Consider the following 27,150-nt stretch of genomic DNA (forward strand, 5'->3'; position numbering starts at 1 on the left):
TGCTCTCACTAGGATAGTCTTCTTTATTTTTTAAATTGTTTAAAACAACATTTGAAAACTGGTTCTCAAAGAACTTCTCTAAAATGACATGTTGAATACATGATATTAGTAGAGGACAAAATACTATACAATAACAAAATACAACAAACAGAACAATACATATTGGCTGGCTGAAAACGTGGTTACATTAACGTAAAGACTAATTGACTATTCATAAATATGCGAAATTTGTACAACATTGTGAGAAAAAAAGACTGAACGACCTTAAATATTTTATGTACTACCCGTACGATTTACATATGTTAAACAAATTTCGCAAGTAAGGCCTATATCTAAGGTAATGTACAATAATACATGTGTGATCAATTTTGGAAAATTTAAAGCACAATTACTTATTACTAATTTTCACAATAAAACGGTAGTGTAACTAATAAAGTAGGGTGCTAATAAATGACATTTACTTATGCATTACACTAGAAGCAATTGCAGTCGGACTAATTTTGCTTATTCTTTAACTGACAAGAACGAAGATTGGTAAAACATGATCACTTAGTTTTCATCCATACGTAAATACGCACATCGACACAAAGCCATTACAACACATTTTATAAATAATATATACAACTATCTAATCTGCCCATTTTTCCCATTTTCTACAACTACTAATTGGTAGATGGACCATTACACAAATTTGATTACTAAAATGGTGTTTCAAACTTTCTTAAACAATTAGATTTAAATTAATATTAAGTCATTGCGATCTTTATTGATCACAGAATTACGATAGTCACTCCTTTTTTTTCTAACGGTAAAAGAGATTACATTAACTGTATAATATGCAGCAGATATTCTATAAGTAATTAAAAAAAGAATGTGTGCCAACCCAAAAAGTTTTATGTATAAAAATAAATAAAACTCACAATAATGATTTTACGAAGATCTACATTATATTTATTGCTTAATTTCACAATGACCTTTAACTTTGATAACTTGCCAATAAAATACTAAAATGCTTTTTCAACAATTAACGATCCATCCTTTCCTCACAGAACTTGTATTGTTCAAAACTAAAACTCTTCAAAACAATTAAGGATGCATTTTCCATTCACATAATTGAGTAAAAGCAACAAGTCCACAATAAAAATCTCTTTGGTATGAAGCAATAACCTTTTTTAAGTTTAAAGCGATTAGCAGTACAGGACAAACTGAGACATTCACAATTTTTAAAGACTACATTGTGGCAGTTATACACGTTGCTAAATATGTATTTAAAATGTTCAGTAAGCGCACAAAAAATATAAATACACCACTACGATTTGTATTTTTTGTGAATCTATTTTAGAGCACCTTATTAACTTTAGAATTTAACATGAATGCACTTTAATAAAATTCATAGATTCATAATCAAGCTGAGAATATACGTATCATGCAGGAATTTAATATAATAAAATAATTGGAAAGAGACTACTTCCTATGGGTACATTGTTAACATAACAAATATTATAATAAGAGCAATTATCAGATAAGCAGATCACAACGCTTACGATAAACTAAAAGCAGTCAGTTACATTTTAAGATTGTTTCAAATCTGGGTACAACTAAAAATGAATATTTTCCACTTTCTTACACATTTAATAATATACTTAATATATACAATAAAACATTTTCCAAAGAAAATGAACTTTTACATGGCACCACTCAAACAGTTTTGCCAAAAAATAACTTCTTGGTATCAAGCGATTTGCTTCAAGGATAAATTAATTTTCAAAGCGTTTTTCTTATTGTTGGCCATTTATTTCTAATCACAATTGAGCGTCATTGACTTTTAACGAATAAAAATATGCTCTCAAAGTCCAACTTTTATACCGAGTTAAATCCATAATAAAATTGTCAATATGATGCCATGCAAATTACAAATTATTGAAAATTGCGCAATTTCCAACTGTAACAGATACTCGAATACACAAATATAATAAGACCTAATTATTAAAATGTTGTGAAGTTATATTATTACTTTCATTATTTTCAATTCCCTTCCAACTTTCAGAAGTATGATATTCTTAAAATAGCTACTTATAAAAATAATCTGACTGTATTTCTGAACATATAGCACATCCCGTGGCCAATTTCGGCTAGCTTATATTTACTTACTGTCTGCAATTAATATATTTGTCACACACACACAAACTAACCGCTACATACAACAATTTCTTACGAGATTCACTGTATGAATAAATTAATTTACTCTACACCTTACCAACGCAAGATTCGACCAATTGTTTTCTTCTAAAATTATTCTGTCAGCTTATATGAACTCTGGCAAACACATAAATGATCTGCAAAAAAAAAGGATATATTATATTCGACCAAAAACGCTTTTTTAAATTTGATTCACACTTAAAACTTTAAATAATAAATTAAGCATTTAATGAAACACCTGTCACCAGTTTTTAATAACTTTCTGCCAACATCTTCCATAAAGACGAGGGCAAGAATTATCGTCTGTTAACAGTTGCTTTCTAATAGAATTTGCACACATAAGCTCACAATTTGGAAGTTTCTCAATCAAATAAAAAGAAAAGTCAAAAACCTAGTAAAAACCTTTTTCAAGGAGCACATATTTTCGTATTTCCACTACGTGCAGATCGAATGTGTTGGAAGGTGACAGATTTCTTTGTATTTTTGAATGCATGGCGTCCGTATTTCGTTAAATTTGATTAAGTTATTTTTATATCTAAATTTGTAGTGCACTTTCACTTTCAAAAAATAAAAAGTGCACTTTTGCGCTCTCGATATGTCTGTCTGTCCGAGTCACAAACGCTCCGTAACTACACCACTTACAGACTTGGTATTGGTGTCATTCGATCAAAAATTAAAAATTATTTCATGCTTGTATTCTCGTTTAGGCATAAAAGGTCCATGAGGACTATTAAAATCAACCAAAACCAAATTTGAAAATGCACTCTTCGCCTCATACTCACAAACGGCTTAACGAATTTTTTGCAAATAAATGCATTCAAAGACATTAAATGAATTGCGAAATACTGTGCACAGAATCAGAAATATTATTAGACACTGCTGTACCAAGTTGCTAAGTAAAAAGGTCAGTATATTTTCATACAATTGAATAGAAACTGAAAATAACCTATGAGGTTCATCACACTTCTTTTAACAAGACTAATAATTAAACTCGCTTTTTAAATGCCAGTAAACTTTAAAGAAACTCTCTCTCTGATAAGCAGGGAGAATAATGGCCATTTGCACTGACAAATTTAAGCGGAACTTAGCTTAAATTGGTCAGTGCAACCGGCCATAAGTCAAACAAATTTTCATATTTTTGAGAGATTCTAGTTAGTTTGACAAATGAGTCAAGATAGTGACATAAGTGAGTCCAGCAACAACAAAAAATTTAAAAAGTTTCAAAGATTATCCAATGCAGTGATTTCAGTCAGCATGAGACATGCCAAGGGAAGGTTTTCACACTATTTGGGAATATTGTTGCCAAAAACTCGGAAAATCCTTATTCATAACCCAAATGGTATACAAAAATCAAACTTACAGTCAAAACAAATCAAAAAAATTCTTTCAATGCTGGTTTTAATTACTATACTTACAGGTTGAAAGTTACTAGTATCATTAATTTGGAGATTTATTAATTTTAATTCACCACAATTATTTATCAGTATACAGTGCGTAACCCAAACTAGCGACTCACATTTTTATTAGTGATGCTATGAGTAAAAACAAAGTGACGGTTTAACCAGAAGTGACCACAAATATTAGTATTACAATTGAAATGGTACACCGAGTATATTTTAACATTTTTGAATTCTACAAGATTGGTCAAAAATAATTCTTTTAACTTTTTTATTCAACCTCAATCAAGGCTATCTAGAATAAAAATTAAATCAGGTGTAAAATTGTCTATAGAATCCGAAAATGCCGGGTGTGTCATTTAAATTTCGAAATTTATCTGTAGAAAAATACTATACTGAGCCTTTACCCACCAAAATCTTATATCTACTTATATATCACCAATTCTGCCAAAATTAGAGGGGCGAATCTAGTTTGGTTTACACAAAGTCGACATACTCAAAGATGTTAAAATTACAGTCAGTTTAGTTTTCGTTCTTAAAACCTCGAAGGAAATGATTTTTTAACGTTTCAATCCACATAATTTCAGACACAAAGATTAACAAACACAACATTGCTCTATCTGTAATTGATCCAAATGAAATAGGATAGGTGTTCCAATATCCAAAACATTGCAGTTGGGGGAGAAGAAAAGGCCGCATGCAAATACAAAATTAGATTAATGCGGGGAAGCCCAAATTTGTCTTTTCAGTACCTCTTCCTTATAGTTATTACGAAAATTTTTTAAGCATCTCAAGCTCCGATTAAATCATGTCCTGATTTAGCATGAGATTGGTTATGCATTCTGAATTCAATTTCACCCAAAATTGTAAAGGTTAAAAACTGTTACTATACTGCATTCATTATAAGAAGGTAGTAGATGGCGCTGCGTTTGAAGATAAACACACACAAGAAAAATATAAAACGGCACCAAATTATTGTCAAGTAGAAATATTAAGCACTGCGAACAGAAATAAACCTTTGACAATAACAGCTAATGACACTGCGGCAGTTTAGCAACATAAACTACCCCCTTACAAAATTCACCAGTCGTTTTGTTTCATTGTAATACTGACTGAACCAATCACAGTGAAGGTCAACGCTTCCCTATGCTTTCTACCGCTACCTTCTTAAAATGAATACACTATAGGTGCGTTTCTTAGAAACCCTCCCAACAAATAAACTGTCCTAACAAGATTTTTTGTCAACATCACTCAACTCTAAAGATTCAAAAAACAAATGCTTGCAAGGACGTTAAGTCAAAATGATTTTTTGATAGTGTCAAACATATAAAGTGCAGACTGTTATACCCATATGTAATTGAGATACAGTCTCAATCAAAGCCCAGTACATCCAGAAAGTATGTCACAGTACTGCCTGTTAAATCACTGAGTATGTATTTATATTTTCAGCTTCACAACATTACTTACCTATAACATAATTACAATGCCTGCAACACAAACAAACATGAAATGTCAGTACAACTGTATACTTAGGGAATATATTACATTATATACATAAAACAACATAGGGCATACTGACTAAGTTAATGCCTATTGCACTCATCAAATCTGCACCTGTTAACAGTATGCTAACTACAGGGTTCCTTTTTGTACAGTTAAAATCTATTTATGCATGATAATCTCCCACATAAATTTATTTGAAGGTAAAGTAAGTGACATAAAGGTCCCGGCATAATAAATTTGAAGCTATTATATCATTCCTGAAATAAAGTATACTTACCTACCTACTTAATTTATAATTGAAATTATAAACTGGAAAGAACTACATTTCCATTAAGCAACAAATTAATAAGCAATAAAACCATGTTTATAGTTCATTAATGCATCGCTTTAAAAAGATATACATGTTATACACTTTTATACGTACTTATTTAAAAATCTAGATAAAAAAAAATAAATCTTAATTTGTGTAAGTGTAAAAATAGCTTCAGAAAATTAAACTTGCCACATGTTAACTTAAGGAAAATCGATACCATCTTTGTAGTGAGCACCCCGTCATCGCCACTATCCAGGACCCTGTTGGCATTGAATAAGACGTGCCGTGAGAGAGACATCGATATATTTCACGGCTTTTTGAATGAATGAATTAGTCAGATTAGATTGTAATTTCTATGTGTTCTAGCTTAAGTACAGCATCCCAGTGCCATGTAACTGGAATGCTTGAATTCTGTATGGTGTCTGGTCAAACAAATAAAAAGTTCAACTGAAATCAAATATTTAAAATAGCTAACGAGAATTATACAATGGAAAAATCACAAAATAGAGTTCGCCCATTGTATTTTTTGTAAAAGGCTATATAAGGGCAATAAAAATCACAGTCAACAACGTTGTTTTGTTTGTCACTTATCAATAGCTACATTACATTTTGAGTAAATCTATTGAAAAATTTTGTTTAGTTTTTCTGATATAAGTAATGTGTCTGACTATTAGCAACAACAAATCTGATGATATCTTTGTATACAATACCCTTTTTAGTTTCTGGGCGCGAATGCTGATGGTGTGCGCATGGCAATCCACTGGCCTGTCACAAGTGAGGAGTAAGTACTTATGTACTTACGTCAACATGAGACGAGTCTATTACTGTAACATGATCTTATAACAGGTGGTAGTGAACACAACGAAACTTTCAGATGGTCTAAAAGAGAATGTTGCAAAACAATAAATAAACAAGGACCCATTTATACCCAGCTTTGCTGCTGTTAATTTCATTTCGTTTTGTAGCAAAGGGTACGAAATATGAAAAGATTAGTATACAAACATAAATTTGCCTTCATTTTAAATTATGAAACCAACTGTTAGAACTAGGGTATTACAAAGGTAAGTTTAATCAAGGAACATTAAATAATAAAACCACACTCAATTTATCACAAACAACAATGATAAGCATTCCAATAAAGTATTTAAGTTTATTATTAGCTTTATTTTATTTTGAAAATGGTCAAGCATTTAGCATTTATCTCTCACTGTATTGGAACTACTCATCCCTCAAACACCAATGTCCTGCATTCACTCCATGCAGAAGACATAAAAACTATTGAAATCTCCATGGTCCATTTTCTTAAATTTTATTGTTTTATTTATTACCAATTTATGTTTATTAATGACCGATTTGCTTCCCTTCATATTGACAGAAAGTGGTTGATTTGATTCAATAGAAAACCTACTCAATCATAAAACGTCATCAAGTATCTCAGATTGCAATGTCATTCCATCCCCGCCCCAGTTCCAAAAAGGAATGCATTTTTTTCTTTCTTCTATTACAATGTATTTCCTTTCTGCTAAGTAGGCTACTTTATTTTTCAATGATTTTTGTAACAGTTTACTATTTTATATGTTCTTTTTTTAAAATCCCTTTTTACAAATTCTCACTCTCGCGTTTTTCACATATTAGACTATAATCTATCCTTCTTCATTCACCAAGAACGTGCAGAATGAAAATGCAAGGTAAAATCATTGCATGCCATAAGCACTGCATTGTATTTGACAAGGTACAATTCAATTTCAATAGCAAAATTGCCAACCTCAAATAAATATTAAAAACATTCAACAGCTCGTAACTAGGAAACGATGAGTTTTTCGCAAAAAATTTGTAGCAAATTTTATGAGCTTTCGATTTTGATAAGCAATTTTTTCCTTCTGTACGGCATACAAAAAAACAAAACTTGGAAACTTGGTTTCAACATGATGGTGCACCTACGCACAACGCTCTAATAGTGCGAGAATTCCTATCATGCAAATTGTCGTGAGTGGGTGCACCATCCTGTTGAAATCACAAACGAGTACATGCTACACGATTTTAGTGATTTGGTGACCCAGTAAATTTACAATGGCATTTGTGATATTATATTTTAGATATTTGTTTTTAATGACGAGTGTAAAAACCTTTAGTGTTTATTGACACAAAACACATATAAATAAATAAATTTCTTTGCAACAGTTTCCAATTTTTTTGTGTACCGTACGTATTCATAATAAAAAATGCTACTGCTACTGTGTGTACTTTTTCAGGGACCATATAAAATAGTAAAGTTGATGATGATTTCTCTGAAACAACACGTGGTATCTCCACACTGCCTTGTAGAGAGCTCAAATAGTAGCAATGAAAATTTTTTTTGCAAGGGGTGTAAGTTAAATGAGGGCAAAGTTGCCCATTTTTGTGACTAAAAAAACTCATTTGAAATTTTTTTTAATCTTTGAAAGTAACCGAGATACCGCAAAACTTAAAATGTCAAATTTCGTTTTCATTTTCCCTAGCTTAAACGGTCGAAAATGGGCGGTTCCCGTTAGCACCGTATATGGGTACTTTTATTCGAAGAATCTGAATCTGTTATCAGAAGTTCCATAACCCTCTTGATGTAGAAGCTACTTTCTTATATCATGGGTGCCATATTGGATTTTTACAGAATGAGATAGAGGACCAGAAGCAGAACCGTCCATTTCCGGTCATCTAAGTTAGGGAAAGTGAAAACGAAATTTAACATTTTCAGTTTTTCGGTGATAAGTATTTCAAGTTATTTTCCAAGATTTTTCAAAACTTTCAAATTTTTTCCCCACAAAAAGGGGCAACCTTGCCCCCATTCAACCTACACTGTATCTCTCACCGTTGCGGGATCCCAATGCTGAGTCACGAATTTGAACCCATTTTCCCATATTCGACATTTATAGGAATTTTTAATGCCATAAAAGTTTCTAATACAGACCTCATGTGTTCTTTTTGAGTCAAACTTAAAATGACATAATCAAAATTTAAAAACACTCGCTCGCTTAAAAGATAGTACAAGGGAAACTCCAAAAATGGTCAATTTCAGAATGCCCATACAGTTTTTTAGTTAAATGACATGAGAAATGTTTATTACACAAGTACCTGCTGAATAATCTGCTGTTCTCAAAATCAGTAAAAAAAATAGCACACTAGGGAACTAGGGAACAAGTAGGTACAAAGGATCCAAAAACATTCAAATGCAATTCAAAAAGTTTGAAAAAGAATTTTAAAAAATTAAAAAATGAATAAAACGATTTAAAATTTTTTTTTAATTTTTTGAAAAATCTGTTGAATGTTTTTGAACCAGTATTAAATAAATTAAATAAATAATTATTTTCTTTACTGTTACATTTTTGGAAAGAAAATTTAATATGCTACCTTTTTAGAAGAAAATATACAGGGTGTTCCACTAAAAAAGAATTTAGATCCAATAACTCTTTTATCCAGCCCTTATTTTGAAAACGGCAGATAATTCAACAATCATAAACAAACTTTGATAATAAACATTTTTCTGTATATTTTTAACTAAAAGAAATTATAGGGTGATTCTGAAATTGCCAATTTTTTATTTCCCCCCATATGTCTTAAGGGAGTGCTAATTTTCAAATTTGGATTTTACCATTTTAAGTTTAACAGAGAGTTTAACGCAAATAGAACACACAACATCCTATATTACACTCTTTTATGCCACCAACAATCTCCAATATGTCAAAAATGGGACACCCTGTACCTACTTATTAACGATCCTCGAAATCTTTTATAATTTTGTACTGCTGTCTGTCTGTCCGTGTGCACGATAACTTCGTTTAGAAACGTCGCTTTGAAAAATGGTACACATGTCCTTAAGCGAGTCCTTAAGGATGCGTAGACTAACGGGCCAAAAAGTTACAGCCCAAAAACCACCATCAAAAACCTCCAAAAAAGGGTATCTTTTATCATTCTTGTTACAATGAGCATATGAATGCCCAGTTTTCTGGATCAGTAAATATGTATTCCTCAAACTTCAAGCAACTATGCAATGAAAAAAAAATATTGCGCATGCGCATTCCAACTTTTGTATTTGCGCAATCTATTTTTTTATTTGTTAAGATATATAAATGAAATTTTGTATGCAGGCACCTCGAGTAAAAGTAAATAAAAAAATAAAATGCTGAATCAAAAAATTTGTTTTAAAAGCTATGCTGATCTGGTGGGACCTCGGGTGGAACAGAATCAACCTCTTAAGGTGTGTTGTAAAAATTATGGATGCGTGTAGATCTCAAGGATTGTTAGGTATTCAGTTGTATTGGATTTTTATGATACCTGCCATAGCCAATTGTACGAGTATTAGTTTATCTACCATCAAGTGTCTTCGATAAAATCAATAAGTGATACTTTCAACACAGCTTACTTACTATCCAGCTCCGCAACTCTCGAGCGGCGCCTTTGATCTGGCGGTCTACAACCAAGCGAGATGGAATGGTGCCCTCTTTCTCGCGCTTGGGGTAAAAGTCGGGCCGGATTAAACGAATTTTCATCGCGCGGTCGCTTCACAGTACCGTAGTAGGTGATTTTTGAGCTGTATTGTAATGTGAACGTTTAGAATTTGCTGTACAATATTACGTAATATTGCAATGAAAGTAGGGTTAGGTGTTTAATACATTTTATTGCCTAATTGAATTGAATTCGGGACAATGGCCAACGTGGCAACACTGGGCTTGATTGCACGCCAAACAGGCAATGTAGTCTTTTACCCCAAGAGGCGGGGCATAACCGCTGCGCGCGTAGATCGGCGCAAACCGCTCCCGCCAAGAGAGTTGTGCAGCTGGATAGTAAGTAAGCTGTGCTTTCAACCTGAAAGATTGTGTAAGTACTACACTCGGTACTACATTTATATTCAGGAACACTGTATTAAATGAAATAAATGCGTTTAAAAATGTAAATGTATGTAATATTTTAAGTAAGTGTAGAAACGTTTAAATACAATTTTTAGGAGTGTTCCACCCGGTTCCACCCCTCCTTTTTTTGTATCTGTTCAAATAACCTTAAAAAAAATAGGCTAATTTAAGTTTTTCTGGCATATCTTCGGAACCATGATAATTACACTGCGAGTTACACTCTACACTATTGTTACTAGAATTGTCCTGTAATTGAGCGATAAGCTTGTAGGGTAATAAATTAAATCAAATTAGAAAAATTAAATTAAATGCGCTACTTTTCCCTAATTTGACTATCTTCGAGACTATCTTCGTATCTTCTATGGTTTTTGAGATCAATAATGATAGACATGATTATATTGGACACAGTGTATTAGGTGTTATTCAGATACTTGGTAAGTATATCGGATGGATTATTGATGATCGCAATTGCGTCTGTGATAGCGGCAATTATAATGAATTATCGAAAAAAAGCGAAGTATAGACGTGTTTGTGAGTGCAACGTGTCCTAGTACAAAACATTTGAAGTGGACAAATCCTCCAGATAAGTTGTGGTATTCAAGAAAGCATTGCTACTCCAAACGCAGTAGGCTGTAGGCACTTGTGGTGTCTTTATGGTACCAAAGATGATGAAATAATTATCTGAAAAATAACAATACTTACCTCTTTAATTATTTACATATTTTACCTATACTGACTCACCTACGATAAATTATAATACATATACCAATGTTTTATTGATCCTACTTAGGTACCAGAATACACCTTGTCAGCTGCTGGTACAACTGCTCTTATTTTATTCAAAAATTAATTTACAATTTGCACTAACAAAAAACAATTGATATTATATTTTTTCTAAATCTACAAAAATTACTTGAAAAATTACTACTAATGGGAGGTTTACGGAAACTATTTTTTTATTGTTCCGATTAAAATTCATCACTCAAATTAGCCACAACCAATTTACTTACTGTTGAATAATTGTTCTCAAATTCAACAGTACAATTTACACGGATTTATATATTTTTTGAGCATCTGTCAACTTTATCATTGTCTAAAGATATCGATTGAATTCATTGATATTTTTAGACCAATCAAATATCTACTTTTAATGATTTTTCAACATGAAGAAGCTGGTGAAGAAGCTAACTTGAGTACGTATTGAATCAGAATATAAAAAAAATGTGTAACTATTACGGAAGTCACCAAAAATTTTCCAAAAAATAATAAAAATCTGAATAAGAAACCCTGACATATTTGAGCACAACTTTGAACAACTTTTCTCCATTACATTTTGTTATGTTCTTAGAAATTATGATAACTTTATTCTTGAGCAAATTTTATATTTTTCCCATTCCCATATTTTGTTGCACACTGTATAATCCGAGGTATAAACGTCGAGATAAACATATAAAGTTAAAGGTCACTCAAGCTTGCTTGAGAAAACATTTAAAAATTTTGATCATCAGATTACAAATTACCTTGTCACACTTCACACTGAAAACTGATGATTGTTTGGAAAGGTCCATCAATAAATGTTGAAAATATTTGAATACGTAATGTGGGATCATAAAAGGGCCTAAAATGATGTGGATTTGACATAACCTACCCAACTTCTTTTTGTAAGTTCCGTCTAATTTGATTTTCCCTTTTAAATTTTTCTAAAATTGAAATCTGCGGAGATGTTAATTGGACATTATGCATTAAACTGGTATTTTTTAAAGTAGTACCTACCATTTTTTGTAACATAAACATGCGTTTTATGAGGAATATTCCTTAACAGCTCCTAACTGATATCTATTTTTTCAAAATATCCCTGTAGTAAGCATATGTTGCAGAGGAGACCTATCAAGCAAGCAAAGGGCAGATACTGGAAGAGCAAATGGAGACAATCGCTCGAATCTCATTTCTAACGATACTACTTACACGCACACATTGGGACGTTCAAAATTCGGCAAACTCCTTAGCACATTTTTCCGTAGACGAAATGCGAAGTGCCTCTTCTTCGTAATCATCGAAATTACTAGTATCGCCCGGACCCTTGCATCTTGGGATGAAGGGTGCTTCTATCTTCTTTTGAAATACGGCAATCCAGTCCGTTGACGCGAACCATTTGTGTCCCTTGATGTCGTTGACGCCCGCCTTCAAATTCCCGTAACGCTTTGTAAGATCTACTTGTAATAAATTACGTAACAAATCTTTAAGATCCGACCCGAAGTGCGAGGGAAACCGAACTTTTCCCGAAACAATTTTTTCGTAAATCTGAATGGGCTGATCGGCGAAGAACGGTGGATAACCTGCAGCCATTTCGTACACCAAGACTCCCAGCGCCCACCAGTCGACAGCCTTATTATATCCTTTGCTAAGTATAATTTCAGGTGCCAAATATTCAGGGGTGCCGCAAAGCGTCCAGGTACGTCCCTTCACTCGTTTGGCAAAACCGAAATCTGTCACCTTAAGATAACCTTGCGAATCGATGAGTAAATTTTCGGGTTTCAGATCGCGATAGATCAGATCTAAGTAGTGCAAATATTCGAAAGCTAACACTATCTGAGCGGCGTAAAACCGAGAGTGCGGTTCGGAGAATCGACCGACCTTTCGCAGGTGCGAAAACATTTCACCACCTGGCACATACTCCAAAACCATATACAGATTTGAATTGTCCTTGAAATGAAATCGTAGACTGACCAGGAATGGAAAACTGATGGCTTGCAAAATTCGCTTTTCGTTTAGAGTATGCTCCACCTGTTTTAATTTAACAACTTTTTGTTTGTCGAGAATTTTCATTGCATAATATTCTTTTGTAGGTTTATGTTGAACTATCATTACCCGCCCAAACGATCCCGTTCCTAGTGTTTTAATTCTATCAAAATCGTCCAAGGCGGCGGTGTTTGTGGGATTCTTTTTCCATTTCTCCTCAAAATCCTCTTTGGCTTGATCAAGGAATTCCTTGACACTCTCCGCGGAATCTACTTTTTTATTGGCCGTTGCGGCATTATTGCCCATCGTGAGGACTTGTACACCTTCCAGGGCTTCAGGTAACTACTAAACACTGCCTGAAGCACCGAGAATATTTTTATTTGACGAGAACGAAGGACGATCAAGTCGCAACGTTCTATGTCAACAAAAAATATACACAGACATGTCTATTTTTGGTCTATCGGTTTCACCCACTCGCACACACACCACACCGCCAAATCACAGCCAATTTAAAAATGTGTACAATTAAAACTGAAAGTACAAAATCCGTCAGTAGACGAATATTATAAAATGGCTTCCAAATACCCAGGTTTTCACTTCACTTGCAACGAAATTACACTATACGGCAGTTTTGCAAAGTCAATCATACAGTTAATACAATCTCCGTTAGATGCCACTAGCCGCAATCGTTACGCAAAGTGCTTAAGGGTCCTCTATACATCCCGACGAGATTTGAAACGATCGGAGCGCCCACTAGTGTAGCTAAGTAAAAGTTGTTTTACCTGAATAGTTAAACTGCCAAAGGCAAGGTCACATGTCTTTGAGGGATTCCAAATTACATTACATAAATTAATTTAATTATAATTGCTGTACATTTCTAAACCTTCTCTTTATCTTCAACAGCAAATAATTTGGAATTTTCTAATGACACTCACAAAATTGTAAAGGGGCAATACCGGATTTACCACCCGAACTGAAGGTTACTAGTAATGAAGAAATTAAAAACAATTAGGTAACGAGTTTTCATCCGCCCATTTAAAGAAATTATGGTATACCTACCTAACCCTTTAATGGAAATTTAATCCAACGGTAATTATTTATATTGATGCATTACTATTTTTCTCTGCTAATTTCATATTTAAAACCACTTTCATCAGTGACTTACACTCATTATTTAGTGCGCTAATTTGTTTGTTTTAAAATTTTTTAATATGCCGAAGTGTATGGGGAGTTTGTCACGAAGTTTAAAAAGTCGAAAATCCGCAATGAAGAAATTGTCGCAAAGGTAAGTAATTACACTTACTATATATAATTAATAAACGTAATAAAAAAGTAGCCAAAATCGTTCATTATAGAGTAAGGGGGTTGATTTACTATTCATGTGTTACATATTTTTTGGGCATGGACTTTATGAGTATGCGTATTCAATATATTTTTGTCTGTAGGAGATGGAATTCTATAATGCCCAAAATGGACCAAGTAGTCCCCACAACAGTGCCTCTTTGCAGTTCAAATGATGTTGATAACAATTCTTCTGATAAAACTGGGCCACCTGATTATTTAAGCAAAGGTGAAGAAGAAGCAGTTGTTAGTACTAGTTNGTTTATGTTCGACTCGATCATAATACGCTGAGTTATGACACTGTTTAGCGTCCATAATCTGCTACTTTATTGGACTAGTCCATAATGATAAAGTAATTTGGACTCCTGTCACTTGTCAATTTCTTTGGAAAATGCATTTTAAAATTACGATCTGTTTTAAAGAAGAAATACACGGAACAGAATGCTATAATTTAAAGAACACATATCTATATTATACATTTCAATAATTATAGATAGGTACTCAATTAATGTTAATAACACAGTTGTTGGTAATGTTAATTCCCGATGTACCTTTTTGATGCAATATTTCGGTGGTGTCTACGGCTTTTAAATTTCTGAACGAAGAATTTGCCATAACGATTCCCGTTCCCAAAATTTTGCTGGCAACACTAATTTTTGAATTGTCAGATCTCTGTCAGAATCTCCTTTTCTTTTGAGGTAAGGAATTAGGCTGGGAAATTTGCTTATATCCACTCCCTCATTTAAATTAATTGTCGATCGTAACATCGAGTACTTACTCCATAAAGGAGAACTTTTATAGGAGACCAACTCACTAAAGTACGCCAATATACAGTCTTCCGTGGTGCAATTGATTTTCTTCCCCCCAGTACCACCTTCTGTATTCCCTGTATGCCGCCTCGTATACAGTTTTTGATTTGCTTGGTAAAAGCATTTCTCTGGCATTGCAGGCTAATTGTTGTATACTGTTGGACCCATCAATTTCTTCTGGACTCATCTTGGGATTCATAATTAGGTACAGAGAATTAGTTAATACCCAACGAAATTGACACTAGGTACACATCAACAGATTTTTTTCCAAACAACACGTATCTATGACAACACAAAAGGCACACTATGTTATTTCTGGTTATTAAATAGTGAAATCTATACCAAGTTTCAGCAAATTTTCAATACATACATGAACTACATTTTCCGAGTCGAACATAAAGCTAAGTATGTTACTCGTACATAATCAGACTTTATTATCTCGTCTTTTTTATTGGCCTCGCGCGCAAGCGCGCTCTGCCAATAAATTCGACTCGTCCAATAAAGTCATAGATTATGTACTTGTAACATAAATAGCTATTGTTGCGTATTTTGATGCTTAACAAAATGCCGTTTTAAAACTGAACAAATTCCGACTACTTTCGGAGATATCCTGAAAAAAACGAAATCTCGCAAAATCGTTTTTATTTTTTACGGAAGTTATTTCAAAAGATATTTCAAAACAAATGAAACTTTATTATGCTCACTTTTTTCTAGGTTTAAATTTTAAGGCTGACATTTCGTCTTTGGTTAACCATCACCAACTTTGTTTTCTCTTATGGAAGCCATATTTTTACTTTTTGTGTTATTTATTTATTTCTGATTTCAAAAATGTAAATATCACTATTTTTTTAATAAGAAATGGCGCTATTAATTCGTAAAAACCCAAGGAACTACCAACATACATACATTTCCCAAGACAAAGTTTGCCAGGCAAACAAGTAGATATTTATAGATCATTAATTATTGCTCTTTTAAAACGTCAAAATGACAACTATGTTCCGGAGTGAGTATTGAAGCGTTAATAAAGCATGGTGGGTGGCGCTCAAGTATAATTTAAGTAGGCATGTTGAAGAAAGTATCGAAAATAAAGTGGAAACTTCAAACAGGATTTTCAGTTTTCATAATGCTAAACAATTTCCGCAAGTAGGTATCAGCATTGAATAAAAATAGTGTTTTTATTCAATGGTATCAGTCATTCACTCTAATTTGCCATCGACATTCGGAATAATATCAAGCAATAATTATTGTGATGTTTCTTGTGAAGTGTTACCTTTGCAAGCTACCTTTTCAGATAAGAAGAATTGTACACCAGGATCTCACGATACGTTGCAGCAGTCACCTTATATTTTCTAATAATAATTGCACGTTTAATTTTTGTGGTAAAGAATAAACATTTAAAAAACTCATGTGACATTTCATTTTTACAGTTTGATGGGAAAAAGTGCTGCTAAAGTGAAAAGTGGTAATTTTCTTTACGTTTTTGATGAAACAAGACGCATACCTAGAGTACCTACACGAAAAACAGTTTTTACTTAGTGCACTTTGCTCTATAATTAATAATAATTAAAATATAATATTAATAATTATTTTATACATAAAATTAATAGTAATACTAAACTATAACTAATTACTAATAATAATTAATCAATTGATCAAGATGAAATAAATTCCACCTTAAATTCTAATCTCTGTTGGCGACCACCACAGGGGGTGTAGCTCAGATGGTAGAGCGCTCGCTTAGCATGCGAGAGGTACCGGGATCGATGCCCGGCACCTCCAAAATCATTTTTTTACAATTAAATAAAAGTAGTAAATAAAAACTCGTTATTCAATGATAAAATGCAATTAAACCGTCAAATAGGTGGCAATTTTATTAAGGATCCGCAGATCCTTTGTAGTCTTGTGTGGTTGTCCGTCCTTTTGTCCGCCCGTTCGTCTGTGTGCGCTATAATAACTCGAGTGAATCGAAAACAGGAAAAATTGAGTTCTAAAATCAACATATTCAATTCCCTAGCCCTTGATTATGTATCGAGTTCGGACTTTCGCTAGATTATTCCCTATCATGACTCTTAGATGTGCAAGTGCAACATTTACCGCGTGTAGGCATTTGATTTAAAGATGTTTTGAGACCACATGTATTTTGATCAAGACATGCCAAAATCATTATTCATGCACCAAGATCGTTGGGAAAAAAACTAAGAACATTATTTTGATGCCAAGACATGATTTTGATGCATTTTTGTTGACCATATGTATTTTGATCAAAACATGTCAAAATCGTTAATATTGCACCAAGATCGATTGAAAAAAGACCAAAAGCATAATTGTTCGAAATACTTAATATGGTTTTGTGTGAAGGTTAAAATAAATGGTCGTTAAAAAAGTGTTGGTAATGCTGAGGATCCTTCCATATTTCGTTGCATCGGTTTATTTGTTTATATTTTTATATATTATATTATTATTAACATTATGTGTACAACATTTTTTTTATTATACAGGATATAAGTATTATATTATGAAACTCAAGTTTCCAAATAGGCGTAAACAAAAACATTTCTTATTCAAAAAATTAGCCTGGCCATCCAGCGCGGCATGCGCACTTTCCCTTCTACAATATCTTTAGATGAAATTTTCTTCCTCTCTTAAATCTTGAAACCTTTTTTTTTATGAAATACATGTAAGTTATATTATAAAAATAAAAGTTATAGACTAGAAAAAAGAATGGAAACAATGACAAGTCCTAAATTAACTTTAAAATTAACGACTACAATGCTCCAATTACATAGCCCTTGTCTTATTTACATTATTGTAGTGTCCGTGAAAAAATAATGAAAGCTCTCCCTATTACTTAGTAAATCGGTAGGAACTCTACTTTCGAGCATTCTTTTGTTTTTAGCGCATTTTTGAAAATTTCAATAGTAATTTTTTAATTTCCGATTACGAATCCAGTACATACTATTGTTTCCTATTTTATAAATTCAGAAACAGTAAAAATTTAAAAATTAAAAACTGTGGCGTTTACAAATCGGTAATGCCATGGAATTATGAAATCAAACAAAAGCGCCTGCATTTACCCACAGCCGTCTATAATTACAAGCCATGCTGAGAAGTTTGGCAACGTTGTTCGAAAGTCAATCGGTGGGAAAACCGATTTAGGTTTGAATGGCTCCCGTTGTGTTGCTCTGAAAGAAATGGCAATTTCCCTCTCTCCCTCGTGTTTGAAACTTTGGCGGTTTTGAATATAGAAGAAAGATTAGCTTAGGCAGCTTACAATTGTGCAATATACAGGGTGTTTTTTTGGGAGCTTTAGTTAAACGTTTCTGGAAAAGTAAAATAGGTAGGTTTTTGAAAATTTGTACTTAGGAGTTACTCTGAAGGCCGAATCGATGTAAAATATTTTCAAAATGGCCGCACTTCCGGAAACACCGGAAGTAGATAGTAACTTCGTTATTTTAAATAGCAACCCTAATTTTTTATTGGGTTTTTGGATTCTACGTGAAATTTCAGTTCTTTGGATACCCATATGTCGATATCTGCCATTTATGGTTTTTAAGTTATTTTGACTTTAAGAAAAAAAATGGCGGATGCAGATGGTACTTTGATAATTGATTACTTGAAAACGGTTGTAGTCATGACAACCTATTTTTATCAGTGCATTTAGAATGAATACAGCTTTCTTTTAGTGTACTTAAAAAAAAGTTAAGCTGCGTAAGACCGCCCCTATGGAGATCCAAATTTATGAAACTTCAAAGACTAAAAACTCAGTTTTTTTAAATGGAATCACCATTTTCTTAATATTGCATGAGATAAAGAATCGAAATGGGTATATTTTGACAATACATGTTCCTATAGCTATCTTTAACAGTTTCTGACTTATTCCCATTTTATTGAATTGACACTATTTTTTTCGAATTTTCTTTTTAGTAGTCGGCCATGATTTTATAACAATTGAATTTTAAACAATTCTAGTGACACTAATCCGTCACCTACTGTTATAGGTTAACATAAGTTTTTCAAAAATCGAAAAATGACTCGCAGTGGTTTCACCTATTTTTGAATTTAATTGTTATTTATGGTGAAATGGACAGAATCGCGGCACATGCTTGCCGTACATTCATTCGAACACTGGAACGAAATTGTATGAATTTTGGAAATGTTGTATCCCCAAATGCACTACAAACCGTTGAAGCACAAGTGATACAAAGCTCTACAAGAGAATATTTAAGAAAATGAATTGAATTGCAAATGCAAGATTAACAAAATAAATTCAATGTAAAATATAAAAAACTTCGTTGAAACATTTTTTGTATGGAATTGTTGCTAGAACAGATATCGCATTACCTCTCTGAATTTTTAGACTTATACGTTGTTTAAGAAATTCAGTTGAACGACTCTGTCTAGATTTCTCAAAAATTATCCGTCCTATATCCTTAATAAATGACTTATTTATTAATGAATTATTTAGACTAGAATCAATGATATTAAAGAATCCTTTTCTTGATTTGTTTAAAATTCGATTGTTATAAAATCATGGCCAACTACTAAAATGAAAATGCAAAAAAAATGGCATCAATTCAATGGAATGGGAATAAATCAGAAAATGTTAAAGATAGCTATAGGAACATGTAATATCAAAATATTCCAATTTCGATTCTCTATCTCATGCAATAGGAAGAACATGGTCATTCCATTTAAAAAAACTGAGTTTTTGGACTTTGAAGTTTCTTAAATTTGGATCTCCATAGGTGCGGTTATACGCAACTGAATTTTTTTTAAGTACACTAAAAGAAAGCCCCATTCATTCTCTATGCAATGATAAAAATGGGTTGCCATGACTATAACCGTTTTCAAGTAATCAATTATCAAGGTACCATCTGCATCCGCCATTTTTTTTCATAAAGTCAAAATAACTTAAAAACCATAAATGGCAGATATGGACATGTGGGTATCAAAAGAACTGAAATTTTACGTAGAATCCAAAAATGCAATAAAAAATAGGGGTTGCCATTTAATATAACGAAGTTACTATCTACTTCCGGTGTTTCCGGAAGGGTGGCCATTTTGAAAATATTTTACATCGATTCGGTCTTCAGAGTAACTCCTAAGTACAAATTTTCAAAAACCTACCTATTTTACTTTCCCAGAAACGTTTAACTAAAGCTCCCAAAAAAACACCCTGTATAAGGCTTGATTTTTTAATGATATTTTTTCTTTTATTTCAGACGACCACCACGGAACCATTTTTGTTTTATTGCCAGGTTTGGATTTTGGAATACTGGCGTTCGCAGCGTCTAATATAGCAGATGTAAGAGTTTTTAAACTTAAGCTATCTAGGGCTGGAGGGACGAACTTACTTGCAAAAAGTTCCCAATCTGCTTGTGGGATCTTAAATCTAGCCATTGATCTTATCGTGGGATTTTTGCCTCTAACAGAAATGATTATGGGAAAATGATCGCTGTGATGGAGATCAGTTTCCACCTCCCATTCAAAATTACAGTATATATTTGGAGAACATATAGAAAGATCAATTGCGTCGAATGTTCCGGATCTCACGTTGAAAAACGTGGCCGAACCGTTATTCAAGATACTTAAGTTATCGTTTTCTATGAGTTCCAATAACTCTATTTATCTAATGTACCACACCCCAAAAAAAATGTGCTAACTCAATAAAGCAATATTATTATATTATTATTATTATTATTATTATTTTTTTTTTTTTTTTTTTTTTTTTTTTTTTTTTTTTTTTAGGTTTTCTATTAACCGAGCGGAGGCGGCGTCTACAACGCAGGTAATTGGCTCACCACCACTAAGTTTGTAAGTATTATTTTATAATGTTTACTAATATTTAGTACATTTCACACTATATTTCTTTGTATAGGTTTGTATCTCTCAGGAATTTTATAATATTTTGGTAATTGTTAGCGTTTTTTAATATAAGCATATCTGTGATATTGTGCTGTTTCCTGTAGATTTCTAACCTTTGGCATTCTTGCATAATATGCATGACAGTTATTTCCGCTCCACATTGCGCACAACGTCTATGTGTTTGTCCGCGTAGGAGGTGACTGTGTGTTAGTTTCGTGTGGCCAATACGTAACCGTGTTATTATAACTTGATCTTTGCGTTTCAGGTTTTCGCTCTTACTATGCCCCCAAAAAAGGTCAGGTTGTATTATTATTATTATTATTATTATTATTATTATTATTAAAAACTGGGAAAAGTGAAATTATTGAGGATTAGCCGTTGTGACAATGATTTGCGTTTTCTAATCGATGTTTAATTATATATGCATATTCGTCACAATGACTAATGACCTGGGTAAATTAGCGTAATTACTTGTTTACTTTATACAATGGTTGGGCAGGTAAATTCTTCAATCTTTGTTTATTAGTTACCATTTCATTACAAGTAAATATTATGCAACCCATCATACGTCAAATAGAATTAAAATTTAAGTGGAATACACCCTTAATGTCACACATATTCGCAATTTTGTTAAAGTTGCTTACCATAACAAATATTGGTGATTTACAAAGTAAGTTTGTATTGGCCTTAGCACAATTGAAAGTATATACATTACGAGCCGAAGAACGTGGCACATGGAACCGAATGGGAAAGAAGAGATGGACAATCTAGGTTATTGTGTAACAAATTGAAGAGAAAGTTAAGGCTTGACAGAGTTCTGCGAACTTCTAAGGAATGTACCTGAAATCGAGATAACAGTAGTTGATGATCAGTACCAATTGCGGGATAAACTCTGTCCAATTTAAACGATAAAAACTTCAGAAACTTACGCTGCACTGCTTCCAGGGTTGTTTTATGGCAGTCATAGTAAGGATACCAAATAAGAGAACCATACTCTAGTTTGGATCGCACATAAGCAGCATATAGAGATTTGATAGCAAAAATATTGGAAAAATCACGACAATTTCTGATAATAAAGCCAAGCATTTTTAAAGCAGAAGCAATAGTCACCGATATATGTTCCGAAAAGGAAAGTTTAAGATCAAATATAATACCCAAATCCGTGACCGATGTACACCGTTTAAACTGAATATCATTAAATTGATAAGGATGTAAAAGAGGTTGAGATTTTCTTGAAAACGAAACTACTTTGCATTTAGACATGTTTAAGTGAAGGTTGTTTTTTGAACACCATTCACCAAGTTTATTTATTTGTGTTTGGAGGTAAACGCAATCATCATTACTATAAATGGATGTAAAAATCTTTAAATCGTCAGCGAATAAAAAGGTGTTACAGGAAAGTAGAGAAGGCAAATCATTTATGAAGATTAAGAACAGTAGGGGACCGAGGTTAGATCCTTGCGGAACTCCTGACGTAACCACAGCAGAGTCAGATATGTAATTCTTGAAGAATATTACGTAGAATAACAATAAGGCACTTCGAAAAGTTGTCTAATGCTAAGTACTTACATGTTTTGCAGGCTATAATATGCATAAAGACAAGTGCAAGAGGAAAAAAATTGGACCAAAGCCTGAACCATTGTTTACAATGCCTGAACTTTCATGTTTTGGATACGGTTAGGCAACACACTTTACATCATAATGAATAGCACTATCACAGATTAGGTACCCCTTCGAGTATTTTAGTTATAAACGAAGTGAATTTAGTTATAAATTCAATGCTCGTAGGATTACCCTATACTATAATCTGTGGCACCTTGGCCTTTATGAGGCTATATGTGTGGCACTATGGTAAAAAATATTAAAAGCTCGTTATACGGCAATCGTGATAAGTTTTTAATCGATTAAACGACTAAACCAACGTAGTCTGTCTTCTATTTAAGGAACGAAAGTGTCACTTTTGCTCCCGGGGTAATTAAGGCAATGCGGGACAAAACTGCTTTCAGATTAGGGGCGAATCCAAGGGAAGGGCAAATGAAAATTTACTCTCCCAAGGACCAAGTGCTCATAGAGCACACCGCCCGAGTCGTGCGATACACCCATGATCTAAGGATACACCTGTTAAAACCACAGTGTTGTCAATTCATGGGTAATTGACAAAGTGTTACGGGACATCTGAAATCTACAACAAAAACTTGGTATATAAGTGTGGTAAATTTACTGGTAAATGCATAAAGTAGCGGCCCAAGTCGTCACGCATCTACCTGTTTTCTTCGGCTCGCCAGTCGTCATTCTGTTATTGGTACCCATATGTTGTTTGCGTGTTTATACCTTTCAATCAAAATGAATACTTATCTGTAAAAAGTCGGTTCTTCGAATGTTCCTGAATTATCAAGAGGAAGAGGAGAACATCATGAAGCAATTCGAATTATTGACCTATATGAACAAAAGTGGGCATATGGTTATACTTGGAAAATTCAAAGTAGATACTCATAATTGCCTCTTCACACAGGGAGACTAAGCAGCACTGCTGAGCAGCGGGACGGGACGCAGTGCAGCGCTGCTGAAATCCCACTGTGAAGGGGTACTTACGAGTATTTACTTTGAATTTTGCAAGTATAAGCATATGCCCACTTTTATTCATATGGGCCATTGAGAACCACTTAAAAGACAATAATGGCCGCACAGCGTAAAAAACGCCTGTTTTATCGTTAAATTTCTTGCGAAATAGACGTGGGTCTGCTTCCAAAGCGGTCAAGCGACTTGCGACCAAACAAACGACGACTCGGTTATAACAAGTCTCTGTCGGCAGCAGCTAGGAACAAGCAAGGTTAATAGAGAAAGTAGGTTCCTCGTAACTTTCAGCCAATAAACGTTCAGTATTAAAATACGCGAATGACGTCACCCAGAATCCCATTTTGTCCACATCATAAAAATTAATTATTAACGCGACAACAGAGCACGTTCAAAAAATGCAAAATGGATCGAAAGGGTACTTTACATGGATGTGCTGAAAAGTTCCTGCATTGCATAGAAAGAAACGTGCTAGCGAAATATTAAACACACTTTATTCAAAATAGCTTACATTTCATCTTCATAGTCTTCGGCCAAGAAATGCAGACTGCACAGACTATTACATGCATACAGAGTTCAGGTTCCCCTTTCCATTGCACTTTATAACCCATGAATTACCTTTTGGAAAAGCAAAAAACTGAATCTGCGATCCATTTGCTTTCGATTTGTTGGAGCTGCTATTGCATATAAAAACGTCACAACGATTTCCATCCGGCATCTAATATTGATACTTAAGTATCCAACAGTAAGGTATTCAATCGAATTATAATAAGTATTCGTAATAGAGTCTTCAGCACTGCCTGACAATTAAGTACTTACACAGTTCAAATATAACTGACGCGTCTAAGTTACGAGGCAACCCAAGGTTAGTAGTAGAGAGAGAGTAGGTTGCCTCGTAAAGCAGGCTGGATTCACATGAATACGAAATCCGACGATACGGTCATCCGAAATGCTTATGATTGGTCAATACTCAATAGTTTGAAATGTCAAGCACATTTCAAATTATTGACCAATCATAAGCATTTCGGATGATCGTATCGTCGGATTTCGTATTCATGTGAATCCAGCTTAACTTTAGAGAGAGGCACTTATGAGACGCGGAGAGATCCGGAAGTCCCATGTGATTGGTGTTTAATTAAGATTTGGATAGCATCTGACCATGGTACAATAGGACAAGGAATGCCTATAACTAAACGCAGATGACGTTTTTATCCCAATGACGTCACAAGAATCACAGCCAAGTTTGAAAATGACATACGCTTCATACTTGAATTAGAAGTGCCATTGCAATTACTCAATTAATTTGGTTGAGTAATCATACTGAATGCATCTCGGAATGCATTTAGATATAAATATAAGGCAACAGAGAAGCTAAACGTACCACTTAATACACTTATTTCAGAAATGTAATCAGCCTTTTAAGTTTTTTTTATTGCCGCTAGAGGTCTCGTCCTTATTTGAAAACGCTAATATAATTTTTACTTTTTTTACTTACATATTTTATTGTAACTTTAAATATTTGTATTGATAACATGCAATAATTGATACTTTGTAAGTTTAATGTGAGAAACTTGACGCAGTTGACATGGATTGAACAAATCTTAACACATCCGTAAAGGGGATACACTTTTATTAACTGGTAGGACTACACAAACTCCATTACTTTATTGAACGGTAGAGCCAAGTTATCCCAATGACGTCACGCATAAGCATAACTTGTCTAAAGCAGGGCGCCCATTGAATCGGAACGGATCGGATCGGCACGGAACAGTCCTGTCGGAATGATTTGAAATACGTAGAAATAGATTAACATCCGCGCACTGCTTCCGCCACGCTCGGCAACGTCCATCGGTTGGCTTCGGAATCAGTCCTTTTTGCTAGAGAGGGCAAAAAATACCGAAGGTCCGATGTTTTCTCGTTGTGATTTCTGATCATCTCTTAATAAATCAGGAAACAGGTTCACAAATTCTCCAAATGCATCTCGTTAGTCGTTTGAGGTTAATTTCGTGGACCCAAAATCACCTATTTTGTTTCTCTATCTCAAGGCATGCCTACGCGATCATATCATCACAGATTTAAATATATTTAAATCTGTGATATCATCTTCATCGGAAGATGAAGAGCTCATATTATATAAATTATTAAGTATTGTTTATAAAATTCTAACCGAACTAAAATGAACTACACGCCACAGTTGAGAAGCATTTTGAAAAAAATCTCAAAATTCAATCTCGGAAGTCCCGTACCTACCTATACTGAAACTGCAGATTCATTCTTCGTAAAAATGTGCATAGGAGCTCAGGTAGGTTAGTAGGTACCTACCTATTTTTACGCAAATACGACATGGCATCAGCTGTAAAAGTCTACAACGAAACCAAATTCACAACAGCATAGCACATTGATTATAGAAGAAAACCCACCCCATTTACTAAGCGGAAATCGAGGAACACCCCGGCAATCAATAAAACAGATGATTATGATAGCTACGTATTAGAAACCTGCAACCACAAAAAAAAACGATCAAATGTAGTTATAAATAACTAGGTACCTATAGTGTAAAGTATAGGTGATGACTGGTGATTATATCTGTTATATAGTTATGTATATAGAGTATCGATCATATGCCTACCTTATCCAATATAAACGCTTGGATTTTAGGATGTTTTTTTAAATGCAAAAACACGGCAAAGGTAATGCCGTAACACTTACTCGGTGTGTCGTACCCATATTTCACATCCATAGAATTATAATGACTGTTTTAATGTTCTGAACCCTGAGCGTACCTACTTATAGCGTGAGGTCGTCAATCGAGTATGAACTTATAGACTTAAGTAAGACCTACCTGCATATTAGGTACCTACACATCTACAGCCGCATCATTGAGTACCTAGGTACATTATGAGTTATTGAAATTATCATCTGCGCTATGGTGGCAGCCACATAGCCAATTATCGACACCCAAAGAGCAGGTGTAAAGTAAGAGTGTTGACGTGTGGTAGGTACCCAATTCTATTCAATTTACTCAACAAACTATCCGAATCACTCCCTCCCTTCGACCCTACCTGAGGTACATACCTACAATTGGATAGTGTTCACATTTCAAGGATTATCATCGACCTTTGTTTTAGCTTTTGCCTTTTATTATGCAAAATGGAAAGAACGTAACTGAACCTGAAATAGTGAAATATGTAAGTATTTGTGTTCACGCGCTCTACTTATGAAAAAGAAGCACGTTACACATGGCCGGAGTGCTTAATCAATAACAAAATACAGTATTCACTCTCTTGGTTTCATTTAAGCCCTTACATTATTTTTTATGTTTAACTGAAGTAAATTATTCAAGTAATTTCCGCTATATACGCATTTGAAATATACGTCCATTTTCTAATTTTTGTTAGAATGGAAAATTTTAGGCGCGAAGTATATTGGATTTTCTAAAGTTGAAACGAGGCTCCGCGAAGGGGAACGATGTTATTTTCCACCTTCAAACTTAACAGTTAAAATCGGCCAATAAGAGCACAGTTCCG

General features: G+C 33.7%; 1 protein-coding gene and 1 non-coding gene across 5 annotated transcripts; one reads left to right on the forward strand and one right to left on the reverse strand.

The window, feature by feature from the left end:
• On the reverse strand, positions 1 to 13,681 carry LOC116166240 (cAMP-dependent protein kinase catalytic subunit 1). Of its 4 annotated transcripts, XM_031481111.1 has the most exons (3): positions 12,261 to 13,681; positions 5,064 to 5,083; positions 1 to 2,336 (listed from the first exon to the last, which is right to left on the reverse strand). In XM_031481111.1, the coding sequence occupies exon 1, from the start codon at positions 13,338 to 13,340 to the stop codon at positions 12,279 to 12,281; it is 1,062 nt and encodes a 353-aa protein (XP_031336971.1). In that variant the 5' UTR covers positions 13,341 to 13,681; the 3' UTR covers positions 1 to 2,336; positions 5,064 to 5,083; positions 12,261 to 12,278. The 4 variants fall into 4 exon arrangements, with proteins under 4 accessions (XP_031336971.1, XP_031336970.1, XP_031336969.1 ...); XM_031481110.1 differs by lacking the exon at positions 5,064 to 5,083 and having other exon boundaries at positions 12,267 to 13,681; XM_031481109.1 differs by lacking the exon at positions 5,064 to 5,083 and having other exon boundaries at positions 12,257 to 13,681.
• Positions 13,682 to 16,890: 3,209 nt separating this feature from the next.
• Trnaa-agc lies at positions 16,891 to 16,963 on the forward strand. Its single transcript has one exon. It is a non-coding gene; the product is annotated as a tRNA-Ala (tRNA).
• Positions 16,964 to 27,150: the final 10,187 nt, after the last annotated feature.

The sequence above is a fragment of the Photinus pyralis genome, unplaced genomic scaffold (assembly GCF_008802855.1).
Source record: "Photinus pyralis isolate 1611_PpyrPB1 unplaced genomic scaffold, Ppyr1.3 Ppyr1.4_LG3a, whole genome shotgun sequence".
Lineage (NCBI taxonomy): Eukaryota > Metazoa > Arthropoda > Insecta > Coleoptera > Lampyridae > Photinus > Photinus pyralis.

Excerpts from the sequence above, each read along its gene's own strand:
- LOC116166240 (XM_031481110.1), bottom strand. The coding sequence starts at position 13,340 with ATGGGCAATAATGCCGCAACGGCCAATAAAAAAGTAGATTCCGCGGAG.